The 14,484-nt window shown below is 43.5% G+C and overlaps 1 protein-coding gene across 4 annotated transcripts in view; it reads right to left on the bottom strand.

Moving 5' to 3' along the window:
* The window catches only part of ERC2 (ELKS/RAB6-interacting/CAST family member 2), a 2,191,867-nt gene that overhangs the window by 1,163,627 nt on the left and 1,013,756 nt on the right, over positions 1-14,484 (bottom strand). For all 4 annotated transcript variants that reach the window (XM_086939131.1, XM_086939132.1, XM_086939133.1 and 1 more), the window contains one exon: positions 11,202-11,339. In XM_086939131.1, coding sequence (XP_086795257.1) covers positions 11,202-11,339 — 138 coding nt within the window. The remainder of the gene's footprint in view (positions 1-11,201; positions 11,340-14,484) is intronic.

Here is a 14,484-nt window from a genome sequence, read left to right as displayed (position 1 = left end):
CCTTCAAGGAGGGCGTAGGAGGAGTACCGAAGGTCTCTGGCCACCAACAGGTGGACCAGGCTGGAGAGAGTGGACCAAAGATGAGTACCTCGGTTTTTTCCGAATTTAGCTTTAAGCAGTTTGTAGCCATCCAGTCTCCTATATCTAGGAGCCCTTTCTTAAATTTTTCAGCTACTTGCTCTCCGTCGCCTTTAATCGCCAACACTAGTTGGGTGTCGTCGGCGTAAGAGGTTAGGCTCATCCCATGTGCTTTGATGGTCTTAGCAAGGTCCGACACATAGATGTTGAAAAGTGTCGGACTCAGGGATGAGCCTTGAGGAGCTCCGCAGGGAGCAGAGAGTTGAGCTGATTGAAAGGGTCCCAGAATGACAGCCTGCGTTCTATTGGCTAGGAAGGACGCTATTAGGTTTTTGGCAGTGTGGCAGATGCCAAGTCCTTGGACACGGTCGACCAAGGTGTTGTGGTCGACCGTGTCGAAAGCCGCTGATAAATCTAGCAGAACCAGTATGGCAGTGCCACCCTGGTCCCTGATGACCCTGATATCATCAGCGGCTTTAATCAAGGCTGTCTCGGTCCCGTGATGTTTTCTAAACCCAAACTGCGTGTTGTCGAGAAGCTGATGTTTTTCAATAAACTCGGAAATCTGGGTATTCATGATTTTTTCAATCGTCTTTGCCATGAAGGGTAGACTAGCAATTGGTCGGTAGTTTTTTAACTCACTTTTGTCCAGTGAGGGTTTTTTTTAGCAGAGGTTTTAGTAAAGTGTTTTTGAGAGAGTCGGGATAATTGCCTGACAGCAATATTAAATTGCAAACCTGCGTGAGTGCCGGTATGATGGCATCCATAACTGGTCTGAGTACAGATAAAGGGCAAGGGTCCAGGGGTGAACCTGATTTGATGGTCGATAATGTATTTTTTATTTGGTCCAGGGTGACTGGTTGGAAGCAAGGGAACGTATTAACTGGAGGGAAAGTGGTAGATGAGATTGAACCCGGAGGTGATTTGGAAGAGAACGCTTGGTAGATGTCATCTACTTTGGTGTAGAAAAAAGAGGCAAGAGAGTCACACAAAAATTGTGACGGGGGGGGAGTGAGGTCTGGGGAATTGCCTGATAATGCTTTGGTGATTAAAAATAGTTGTTTGCTGGAGTTCTTAGCTTTCTCAATTTGATCACTGTAGTATTCTTTTTTTGCTTCCGCTATCATGTTTTTGTATAGTGCTAAGGATTCCTTATAGACAGATTTACTAATAGTATCATAGTCTTTCCTCCAAGTTCTTTCCTTGCTACGATTTATCTGTTTTTGTGTCCTTAGTTTGTCATTGTACCAAGGTGCGGTGGGTTTAGCTCTATTACTAGAGTGTTCTTTAGAAGGGGCTGATTGGTGTGTTGCCTGGCCAATCCAGTCGTATAATTGCTGGAGCGCTAAATTGGGGTCTGAAGCGAACACTGGGTGGGTTTGTTCTAGTATGAGCTTCAAATCTTCTTGATTTATATTTTTCCAATCTTTAAAAGATTGTTTAGGTATAGATTGAGAATTGTTATTACAGTGATTATTGGTGGCTATATTTGCAAAAATTGCAAAATGGTCGGTCCAAGGCATAGGCAAAATATTGGTGATTTGCAGTCCTTCTAGGTTAGAAAAGATGGGGTCTAAAATGTGGCCTGCTTGATGGGTGGAGGATGTGACAAGTTGTTTTAGCCCTAAAGTACCTAGATCAGAGATGAGGGTGGCAGAATCGGTAAGGTGACCTAGATCTAAGTGAAAGTTCAGGTCACCTAGGACCGTGAAGCTACTTTCTGTGGCTACAGATTCCATCATGGTGTTTATATTAGACAGGAAGGTCGTCTTTGATCCTGGAGGACGATATATTAGTATACCCTTGAAATTAAACAGGGGGGAAATGTTGATAGCAAATTGCATGGCCTCACAGGAGGTGGATGGAATAGATGTCATTCTGACAGGATATGAATCTCTGGCAATTATGGCCAGCCCACCGCCTCTTTGTTTAGGCCTGTCCTGACAGTAGGCTTTAAATCCCTCTGGAAAGGCGATGACCAAGTCTGGCTGTGATGTATCATCTGTCCATGTTTCGGTGATAAACAGTATATCGAGTGTATAATCAGTTATCAGATCAAATATTTCCTGCCTATGCTTACCAAGTGAACGAGCATTTATAAGGGCTATGGAAGTGACAGCACCTACATCATGTTTGGTTGAAGAACCGTTAGTTTGGGGAAGTATTAAAGGGATAGTGTAATGACAGTGAGGGCAAATGATGGCAGTATCCTTATGGATCTCTGAGGGTTTGATTTTTGAACATTTGGCCATATTGAGTGGTCGAAGCGCGTGTAGGTTATGGCTGGTGTATGTTTTAGCATCTCCTGATAACTTTTGGACAGGGGTTATGGCCCTGGGCCCGGTCCCGGCGCGGACGGGCGCAGACGGGCTTGCCTCTGGCGCGCCTCTGGCGCGCCGCCGGCGCGGCCGGGAGGTGCCTTTACTTTTATGCATCAAAGGGGCGGGAAGGGGGGGAGTGCTGGATAGACTGGAGCGCAGCCCTTCCCTCCTCAAGATGGCGGGTGAGGTAGGAGAAGTCACGTGACCGCGACCGAGAGGGCAGCGCTGTTGGGGATGAAAGCTGCAGTCGCGCTTTGCAGCGCGCGATGATTTCTAGAAGGTAAGCGCCAAGGTTTAGCCACCCAAAATGTATTTAAAAATACATGGAACTAGTCATTGCCCTATGCACGGACAATATCAGCTGGTACAAGTGCAGGTACAAGTTTTAAAAATAAAGGATAGAGAGAGAATCCCCCGGCTTCCGCCTCAGGGGAGAGCAATATTAAAATAAAGGTTTTTTTGCCGGTGGTAGAAGAAACGCCCCTTAAGTAGTCTAAGAGGGCGGGAGCGCTGGATAGACTGGAGCGCAGCCCTTCCCTCCTCAAGATGGCGGGTGAGGTAGGAGAAGTCACGTGACCGCGACCGAGAGGGCAGCGCTGTTGGGGATGAAAGCTGCAGTCGCGCTTTGCAGCGCGCGATGATTTCTAGAAGGTAAGCGCCAAGGTTTAGCCACCCAAAATGTATTTAAAAATACATGGAACTAGTCATTGCCCTATGCACGGACAATATCAGCTGGTACAAGTGCAGGTACAAGTTTTAAAAATAAAGGATAGAGAGAGAATCCCCCGGCTTCCGCCTCAGGGGAGAGCAATATTAAAATAAAGGTTTTTTTGCCGGTGGTAGAAGAAACGCCCCTTAAGTAGTCTAAGAGGGCGGGAGCGCTGGATAGACTGGAGCGCAGCCCTTCCCTCCTCAAGATGGCGGGTGAGGTCGGAGAAGTCACGTGACCGCGACCGAGAGGGCAGCGCTGTTATGGATGAAAGCTGCAGTCGCGCTTTGCAGCGCGCGATGATTTCTAGAAGGTAAGCGCCAAGGTTTAGCCACCCAAAATGTATTTAAAAATACATGGAACTAGTCATTGCCCTATGCACGGACAATATCAGCTGGTACAAGTGCAGGTACAAGTTTTAAAAATAAAGGATAGAGAGAGAATCCCCCGGCTTCCGCCTCAGGGGAGAGCAATATTAAAATAAAGGTGCATTGGTCCTGTTGCGTATATCGGAACCAGAACATCGTTCCTGTTGCATGACTAGAACCGGCTCATCACCTCTACTGCATGAATTAGCCCCGAGACAGCCTTTGGAACCACCACTGCACAAGGTCTCTGCATCTCCGTCAACAGCATCTTCCGCACTGAAACGCAACATCGCAGCTCTGCACTCATTGGAGATGCATGGACCAGGAACAACGCATCACCACCACTGCGTAGATCGACACAACGCATCCCTTCAACTATGCCCTGCATCTTCAACGTTGACGCAGCCAGGGTCAAGGTACTTTTGTTCAGCAGGCCTCACTGGGTTCTGGTATCCAGCCTACATACCATTGCAGTCGGCCAAAACATTTGACTTTGCCCCGATCCAGCCCAACCAGATATCTCAAGTAAGAGCTTATTGCATCAAAGATCAATTTTACAGTTTATTCTTTGAAAAATTCATTTCTCAAGTTTTACTTATTGGTTTATTGCCATTTGGGTCTTGCTTTATTTGTTAAATTAAGTTCTATTTTTCTAACCTGATGTGAGATCTTTTTGTGTGGTGTTATCACTATTTTACTGTTTGAAGTGTTGCACAGATACTTTACACATGGCCTCTAAGTTAAGACTAACTGCTGTGTGCCCAGCTACCAGAGGGTAAGCACAGGTTAATTTAGGGTATGTCTGCTTCTTACTCTGACCAGGATTGTGGTTGCTGTCTGACTTGAGCTCATACCCTAGTAAAGCAACAACCCAATTTCTAACTCCAAAGCAAGAGGGTCCTCCCAATTCGGTGGGTCCTCCCAACCGCTTACGAGGGTCCCTAACACCATTCGGAAAGTCTCTCCATTGACTTCAAAGGGAGCCACTGTTCTGACTGACAACACAGGCTCCCATTGAAAAAAGGGGTGGTTGCGGAAAACCTTGCACCCTGGTGGAGGCACCCCATGGTGCCTGCCACACTGTGCATGGTTTTAAGTGGGGGGTCTCTTGGGCACCCCCATGAGCCCCAAATGTAGGCCTCCAGGTGAAGAATGGATTGCTACGAAGCCCCCAAAGTGAGATTCCGACAGCCGTTCTGTGCAGGACAGCCTGATTCGCAAAGGGTGTTCGAATCCAACATCGTAATGCATTGGCTAGAAATGCGGTCCTTGAGATGTAAGATTTGGTTTCGACCGACTCGGAGTCTCCGAATGCCGGACGGAACCAAATCGGACTGACCGAACGGTTACCTTTCCTTCGTAGTCGGTCTGAAACCAAGATGGCCACAAGTTAGAGGAGCTCTGATGGCCTGAAATAATCCTGCATAATCCTGCTTCCCAGTCAGGAACAAACCTCACTGAAACAGCGTACAAGATGACCCTGTGCCATCTGAGGTGCTACTCTCACTGTTGGACACCCTCCTCCCAGTTGGGTGGTTGGCGCCACACATGCAGAGCTTGCCAAGGGGAAGAGGATCTACTGGGAGCATCCCAGGCAGCGGCACATCCACAATTAAGTGGTGAGCGGCCTGTCGTGTGACCAGGGAGTGCCTGGAAACCTGCAGGCTCTGCATGGATCCGGACGGCAGAGGCTGCTGGCCCTGGCTGGGTGAGGGAGTCTGAGCCTTCAGAGGGGCCTCCATCACCTGCGAAAGGGCCATTACCGCTAAAAGAGTTACACAATGATTATGCTGGCTGTGGTGGGGTGGAGATGGGCTTCTATTGCCGCCAAGGAACTCTTTTGTACTGTTTTGGTGCTTGTGGTTACCTGCTGGCACAGAGACTGAAGTTACCAGAGCACTGCAAAAATTGGGTATAGTGCGCTGGGGGACTTTTTTGATGATAGTGTAGTCCCTAAGTGGGATGACATTCCTAAAAAAGGGACATTCACTACAACACTGGGCCAATTCCAATACCTCAAAGGTAGACATGCGTGGCGCAAATTGCTAGGGGATGATCTACCCAAAAGATGGTAAAAAGAATGTATGGGTTGATGCGGGAACACAAGAGGACTTTGTCACTGAAAATTCGCCAGGATTGGCAAAGGGATTTGTATGTTGATATTAACAACAAGAGCTGGCAATACTGCTGCACTGTCACCAAGCGTATTTCCCTAAACAGTAGACCCAGGCTCATTCACTTCAAATATATTAATAGTCTATTACACACCAGAAAAAGTTTGCAAATATGCCTTGTGGGAAACTGCTGCTTGTCATAGATGCCCTGAGCAGACAGCTGGTTCCATACATGTTGCATGGTACTGCCCAAAGGTCTTGGGCTTATGGGAGGGAATCTTCCACAAATTAAGTGATATTACGGGACACTCACCTGTACCTAGTCCCTCACTGGCTCCCCTAGGTGCTAGTTAAGGAAGTAGATAAGGCCATCAGGAAACTGGTTGCGATTGAACTCTTATTAGCCAAACGGAGAGTCGCCATGAGATGTGGGAAGGCTCCCTTACCTACTTGGAATGAATGGGCCGCAGATATGTTATATTGCAATACCCAATCTGATGCATATAGTGAACTTTTGCCTCCTCAGAGCCGACCCAGGAGATTTTGGGAATTGTACCAACACTATTTGGTGAGTAAGGAAATGGGGGAAACTTAAGGTGAAAAAGAACCAGTATGATGGACCTCTTTATTTGTAAACTAAGGAGTATGAAAGTCCAGACTCAATACACTGTACTGTATAGTCTATGCTGCCTCAATTATCTTTTTTCTGTTCAGTTGTGCCGATGTTAAAATCAATCAAATAAAATACAAAAATTAAAAAGTTCTCCATTGTGTGTGGCTGTCTGGGAGGAATACACAAAGACAAACTCTCAGCCATGTGACCCAGAGATAGGCTGTGGGCACCGAATGGTTAAGGCAAGAAAATGGTAACTTTCTAAAAGTGGCATTTTCAAAATTGTAATTTGAAATCCAGCTTCACCTTAAGTTGGGATTTTAAATTCCAGAAACACAAAACATAAACTAGTTATCTATTACCGTTTGGAAATGACACTTATAAAAGGTAATAAAGCAACTCTAATGTTATCCTATTGGAGAGATAGGCCTTGCAGCAGTGAAAAGAAAATTTAAGAGGTTTTCACCACTAGGACAAACTTAACAGTACATCTTACTTTTTAAATAAAATGCATCCTGCTCTCTGGCATGTCCACAGCCTATGCTAACGGTGACCTATCGGTATTAAAACTAAAGGTTTATGTCTGGCAAAAGATTTGTTTGGCCAGGTCGAAATGGCATTTTAAACTGTGCATGCAGGCTCTGCAATGGCAAGGTTGAGACATGTTTAGAGTGCTACTTAAGTGGGTAGCACAACCACTACTTAAGTGGGTAGCACAACCAGTGCTGCAGGCCCACTAGTAGCATATAATTTACAGGACTTGGGCACATGCAGTGCCACTTTAGTAGGGACCTACAAGGACCTTAAACATGCCAAATGGGTATAAGTAAAGAATACCACATTTTAAGCGAAGAGCACACGCACTTTAGCACTGGTTAGCAGTGGTGAAGTGCACAGTCATAAAGCCAAAAAATTCAGCAAAAAGTGAAGGGAAAAGGCAAATGGTCAGGGGATGACTTTGCAGAAAGGGCCAAGTCCAGCATGCACAATATGAGATACTTTGTTATATTTTTATACTTCTCCTAGCATCTAGCAGTGACAGGTTCTAGTCTGCATTCAAAAGTTAGGAACTAAGGGCTAGATGTAGCTATTTCTAATTACCCATTCCTAAATTACGAATTTTACCGATTCGGTATTTAAGAATCGGTAAATAGAATTTAGGTAACCAGTCGGTAAATTTTACAGATTCGGTAATATTCGTTATTACCATAAGGAATACCTTCCCATTCATTCCTATGGTCCTGCAGGCCCATTGGAATGAATGGGAAGTCATTCACTATTACCGATTTGGTAAATACTGAATCGGTAATAGGGGGAGCATATTCAAGGGTGGCAGGGTGTCACATTGACACCCTATTGCACCCCTGAATCGTGCATGTCTGCACATGTGGCACACATGCATGCCCTACGGGCATGTATGTCTGCCACATGGCACTTTTAAAAAAGCACAACATTTATTTTTAAAAGGTATTCGGTATTTACTAATAACTTGTAGTTGGTGGTAAATAACGAATCCTTAAACCAACAATGCACTCACTTGAGTGCTCCCTACATAGGATTTAAGGATTCTGTAATTTACTGATTCCTTAAATTAAGGAATCGGTATTGTACCGATGCCTTAAAATAACGAATCGGTAAATTACTGAATCCTTAAATCCAGCCTCCTACATCTCAACTGGCTAAATACGGGTCGGTAATGGGAAATTTACTCATTTTTGGCTGTTACCGACCGGTATTAGCCCACCTACATCTAGCCCTAAGTAGCAAATCAGGCTTTCTATAAACTCAAATATGTAGGAAATAAAATAATTCCAGAAGAGCAAATTTTCATCCTGAACTGCTACTTCTTACGAAGTGAAAATGTCTTAGTGTATGTGATATAAGTAATGGGTTTCTCGATGAGACATAGGATACTCTACGTTGGCTTCTTCCTGCTACCAACTGATGGCATTAGACTTCACTGGAAAGGTTTTTCCGGTTCACATGCTATGTTGTAATTCACAAGGACTTCATTGCAAATCATTTGCATTTTCAAGAAGATGGCACATGAAAAAAGGTATTGGCTGTGCCCAGTTTTCTTAACTGTGGGCTATCACATTTACCACGAAACAATTAGCATCAGTACGAATTGTCATAAAGCATGTCTAAGGGTAAGTGGACAGTGATTGAATTGACTTGATGATTGTAATCTCCAACAAATGGCTCAGAGAAAACAGTCAAGAACATTCTCTACCTAAGATGCAAGTTGATCTTGAAGCAATGCCGAGACACATCATAAAGATTGTGATGGGGGTTTGAATGGTGAAGTAGGTAATGACAACAGAAATCATGACTAAACCATGGGAAAGAAAGGTTGGGGAAAAATTAACTACAATGGAGAAAGAATGTTGGAATTTTGTTGCACAAATGATCTAGTCATAGAAGGGATATTCTTCCCCAATGTGGTGTAGACAAACTAACTTGGTGTTCACCAAGTAGCAGGGTCAGAAACCAGACTGACTACTTTGATGATAAGCATTCACTGCAAAATGTCAGAGTGAGGACACATGCGGACACCAGCAGTGACCATCTTCTAGTAACCGCTCTTCCGCCGCTCATAAAAACAGAATTCAAAACATTAGGATGACAGCACTTTGATGTAGCAAAATTACAGAATCTCAAGACTGAGATGGTAGTCTTCTTACAAATCAAAAACCGATTCTAACTCCTTGCAGACCCTGACAATAAGTATGAGCCAGCAGCACACTCAGTCATAAAGAAATGAGAACTTGTCTCTAAAATATATTTTAAGAGCAGTAAAATACGTCTGTGAACCAAGACAAGGAAGAGGAAAGTATAGTTAAGACAAGACACATGCAATCTATTGAAGAAAGGAGGGCAGCAAAAAATACATTCTTGGTGGTTAAATCTAAGAAGCTGCAAGAAAAGTACAAGCAACAGTACAAGAAGCAAACAGAGAAGTCAAAGGAATAACAAGAGCAGGCAATCGGGTGTAAATGGATATCTTCTCAACCAAGAATAGGAGGCAGCCAGTAGAGGAGAATGGAAGACGTTTCGTCAAGATAAAGAGGATAGTCAGTGGTAAATCTTGTGGAAAATACAGCAGAACTATCATGGACAAACAATGTAGGCTACTCACTACAGAGAAAGAGTGGAAAGCACACTGGCCCAAGCACTTAAAAGAAGTCTTGTACAGACCGGTACCAGTAAGCAAAGCAGACATCCATAAAGCAGAGACAGACTTGTATGTGGAAACTGCCCCATTACAGAAAGAAGAAATCATAACTGCAATTCAATCTCTCAAGAACGAAAACGTTCCTGGCTAAGACAACCTGAATGAACAAATGTTCAAGGTACTGCCTGACGCAATACCCAAGATCCTCTGACCTTTGTTTACATTGATTTGGGAGGGAAACAACGTATCAGACGACTGGAACCGAGGCATTTTTATCAATAATCCAAAGCAGAGAGCATTAATCGAAAGTAACAACTGGCAGGGAATTATCTTCTGTCAATTGAGAGTAAAATCCAGGTGAACATCTTTTTACAAAATATTTCTGATGCACTTCACAATCAGTTAAGAAAAGAAAAGGCTAGGTACCGCGGGGGCAGAGGGTGTGTTGATCAGATCCTCCCTCTATGCAACATCATAGGGCAGTGCATGGAGTGTCCGAGACAACTATACATCAACTTCACTGATTTTGACACAGCCTTGGACAGTATCCCCCTTGACAGCCTCTCAGTTTACTGAAAGCCCATGGCATACCGCCACAGATAGTTCTTCTCATCAAAAGGTTTTGTTAAATTGTAACTTGCAAGGAGGGAAATGGTGAATATTGCTTTGAAGTCAAGACCTGTGTGCAACAGGGATGTGTTATGTCAGCATTCCTCTTCAACCTAATCATTGACTGGGTGATGCAATGCTCACACCAAGCAAGAGGCATCAGATGGACCCTATTCTCTAAACTGGATTACTTTGACTATGCGAATGACACATACCAGCATATGCAGGAAAATACATCTCACCTCAACATCTATGTACAGCAAGTTGGCCTGAAGATCAACACGAATTCAGAAATCATTTTGTTGCACATCCCAAACCCTTCAACAGTCAAGGTTGATGGATAGAGCGTAGCCATGGCTGATGAGTTTATCTACCTAGGTAGGTCCATCAGATGTGACAGAGGTACGGGCAGTAATATCAAAAGCACCCAAACAAGTTTAGGATTGCCTTCATGTTGCTGAAAAATGTGTGGAGGTCATCTTAGTGGAGCACCAACACCACGCAAAGGCTTGACCAGATATGTATTCAGTCCACATTCTTATATGAATCAGAATGCTGGTGTATGAACAAAAGCGACATCAATGATCTGTCAATCTTCCACACTAGTAACCTGAGAAGTATCTTACGCATTTTCTGGTCACTAATCATGTCCAACCAGGAACTGCACACCAGATTCAAGCAGGAAAGCATGGACAACAACATTATGCAAAAAAAAAACGGGACACACCATAAGAAGAGAACAAGATTCCATCACAAGAACAGCCCTCCAATGGAACCCAGGAAGAAAACAGAGGAGAGGTAGACCAAAAAACGAATTGAGGAAAACTGTGGAAACAGAACAAAGGCCCTGAACCACAGCCGGCGTACCATACTGAAATTTGCCCACGACAGAAGAATTGGAGATCCTTCCTTGCTGTCCTACATGACAGACCGCATAACAGGCAATTAGTAATTAACTAAGATAAATGTGATCAGTGAATATGTACATTTATTTTGGATGATAGGCCTGTTTAATTGATTTGATTATTAGATGCTTTAAAGTATTTTTCATATTGTGGTTTTTTTTAATTACACAATTGGAATTATTTAATCCAATACAATCTTCTTTCACTGTTGGATGGTTGACAGAACTTACTTTACTTAATCAACTTTACTTACAATTTTTAAATATAAGATAAATGGCAATTGACAAAGTCTGAAATTAAAACTTTTACCTTTTCAGACAGAGCCTCTTCTAATGTAGCTAAGGCAGTGTCGGTATTGCTGGAATCTGTCTGCAATGATTTCACTCGGTCTTTAAGATTGCTGAGTTGTTTATCTTTGTCTCTAAGCTGTTCCTGTAGGTTTTCAATCTAAAAGATAAAAACATTTCAATTCATGAAATTTCATGTATTGTGCATTCCAAGGTCCATGTTATACATATAAACATTTCTAAATACATGTCAGTAAAACAGTCATAGTATATACATGAAGGGTTGAAAAAAACTCTATTTTGTCCGACCTCATGGAATGACCACTACAAATGTATTTTCATTCTTTTTGGACTGGTGTTGCCTTGAATAATGAAGTGGCCCAGCCACAACTTTGTTCTAGCACAAAGGGCCCTGTAGTTATAAAACTGGGTGGTCATTTGGTAATCTTTCATGCAACACAGGGCAGCAAACAAAGATGCTGTGCTGCATTGCGTGAAATGGATAGAGAAGAATTATTATGATCTGCTCTCTCCTTGCACAGGTGCACTGTGTGCTGACTAGCCTTAACATGTCACCATTGTACCACAGTCCAAGGGTGCCTATGGTATAAGTAGGATTGTTTTTATGCAGAAAGAGACTCCTTCCTGCTCAAAAACAATCCTTAGAGGCATTTTCCTCTTTCCATGTGTGCTGCAGAGTTCCCTGCACTGAACCCCTAACTGCACATGGCTTGTGTGCAATGGGAACTGGGCGCTGGGCTTGGCACCCAAACTTCTGCAAGTGTTCATGTCTGAAATTAAGGGGTAACATTTTAAGTTTGACAAAGTTACTGACTTTGGGAAATGGCCATTACACCAAAATATAAAAAGAGGGCTCATTTGGTTTATGGAGCGGTCAGAAGATCAGCATATATAAAGCATATGTATTGTGAACAGTACCCCTCTTTGAAACTCAATGGGACCCTAGGACCCCATCACCCGGGGCTGTGTACTTTTTTATGGGTAGTGGGGCATGTGTATCCCCTCCCCGAGCCTCTACGGTATGTAGTTTTTCCATCCCTGGGGCTCAATTTAGGGCACCCACAACAAAAAATGTTGGGGGCCCGGGGGTAATCCCTGTGACTCCGCTGGCTCCCTGCAGACACCCATCATGGGTGTAGTGGGAGTCAGTTTTTCTCCCACCTGGAGGGAGCAGGCAGTAACGGTGCTTCCATCCGTGGGAGCAATTCGATTTTTGCAGCTCCTGCATGGTGTGCGCAGACAAATTTTACCTGCCGCACTCTTGTCAGCAGAGAAACAGTGTCCCAGGGGTGGGTTCCGTGGGACGCCACAGCAAAGTTGTCCTCAGAAATGGGGTTCCTGGGCCTTAAGATGCTCAGGGAGTGGGGCTGGGTGCCACCTCTCTTTTAATATTTTTATTGGGCCCTGGGGATAGGGACCCCGGGGCTGTGATCGGCTCAAGAAAGGGTGCAGCACGTCTCCTTGCCTTTCATAAAGATGTTGATTACATTGAACCCCAGGTCCTGAGCCACCACAGGGGTCAACATTTTTTTATATGCCACACTCCCATGAGAGTACCTCAGGATCATGTCAATATATATATATATATATATATATATATATATATATATATATATATATATATATATATATATATATATATATATATATATATATATATATATATATATATATATATATATATATATATATATATATTATTATTTTTTTTTTTTTTTTACTGAACATTTGTCCAAGTTTATACACCATTTCTTGTCTCCCTTTGTGATACAGTTGGAGTCCTATATTAAAGATACCAAAGACTTTCTAAACAAGATAGCAACATTATCATGGGATCCCAGCTACCTTCTAATGGTTTTAGATATAACAAGCCTCTATACATGCATAGATCATGAGCAGGGTCTAGGAGCGGTACAGGCCTGTTTGGAGAAGAGGCAGCTATGCTATGTCATGCACAACTAGATGCTACTGGAATATGTAGAGTTCTGCCTAAAAAATAACATCTTTTTGTTTGAAGATCAGTTCTACAGACAATTGTCTGGGATGGCGATGGGCACCTGCTTTGTCCCGAGCTATGCAAACTTGTTCGTTGGCTGGTGGGAGGAGCAGGTGCGCAAAGCCCTTGAAAGTAGAAGTACAGGCAGAGTGGTGCCGTGGCACCGGTATATAGATGATTTATTCATCGTATGGTAGGGCAGTGTAGAGTCAGCGTATGACTATATAGAGATCTTGAACAGCAATGATCTAAACCTTCACTTTTCGGGAACAGTGAGTCCAGTGGCAGCAGACTATCTGGACCTGAAGGTGTTTGTAGAAGATCAAAATATCCATATTGCACTCTTCCTTAAATTGACGGCAGGGAATTCGGTGCTGTTTGCTAGTAGCAACCACCCACCCAAACTCATACAAATTATTCCTTATGGAGAGTTCCTGAGGATTAAAAGAAATAGTACCAGAACCAGGACTTCGAGGCGACTGCCTCGGAGAACCTAGCGAGAATTGTGGTGAGGGGGTATGATCCCATTTCACTTACAAAGACGTTGCAAAAAGTGAGCTGTATCCCTATGGAGAAGCTGATTATGGAGAGTAGAGAGAGAGATGTAGAAGATGGTCAGAACAAATTCCTTATGATTACACCTTATTCAGCTGAGGCTAATTACCTAAAGAAAATGCTTAAGAAAAACTGGCATATTTTAAAAACAGACACACCATTAAGGATGATATCCCCAACTATCCCTTGGTAACATTTAGAAAATCACCATCACTTCGTGACATGCTAGTCAGGAGTCATCTTGAAAAACCACAACAGCAGGGAAGAACCCTGAAAGAAATAAAGGGTTTCTTCCCCTGCGGGAGATGTAAGGCTTGTGCACAGAGCAAGCGAGTACTAACTTACAAAATATCAGGGATAGAGAAAAGCAGGGAAATAAAGACATTTCTGACATGCAGCACCCCCTATGCCGTGTACTGCCCAGTGTGCCCATGCAGGCTGCGTTATATAGGCAGTACTATACATCAACTTAAAATCTGAATTCTAGAGCATTTGAGGGCCATAGACAAAAAATATCCTTCTTATCCAGTGGCTCGTCACTTTGCTGAATTCCACCAATGCGAAAGAGATAAAATCCAGTATTTTGGCCTAGATTGAGTTCCGGTAAATCCAAGAGAAGAAAACAGGTTACACAAACTTAGACATTTAGAGTCAAGATATATTATAGATCTGTTAACTAAGTCCCCTAGAGGGATGAATAGCGGGGAGGAGATAGCTGTCCATTTGGGCCCTT

The sequence above is a fragment of the Lissotriton vulgaris genome, chromosome 9 (assembly GCF_964263255.1).
Source record: "Lissotriton vulgaris chromosome 9, aLisVul1.2, whole genome shotgun sequence".
NCBI classification, from domain to species: domain Eukaryota; kingdom Metazoa; phylum Chordata; class Amphibia; order Caudata; family Salamandridae; genus Lissotriton; species Lissotriton vulgaris.
Note: the sequence above shows the minus strand (reverse complement) of the source record. Positions and strands in the feature narration are given on the sequence as shown.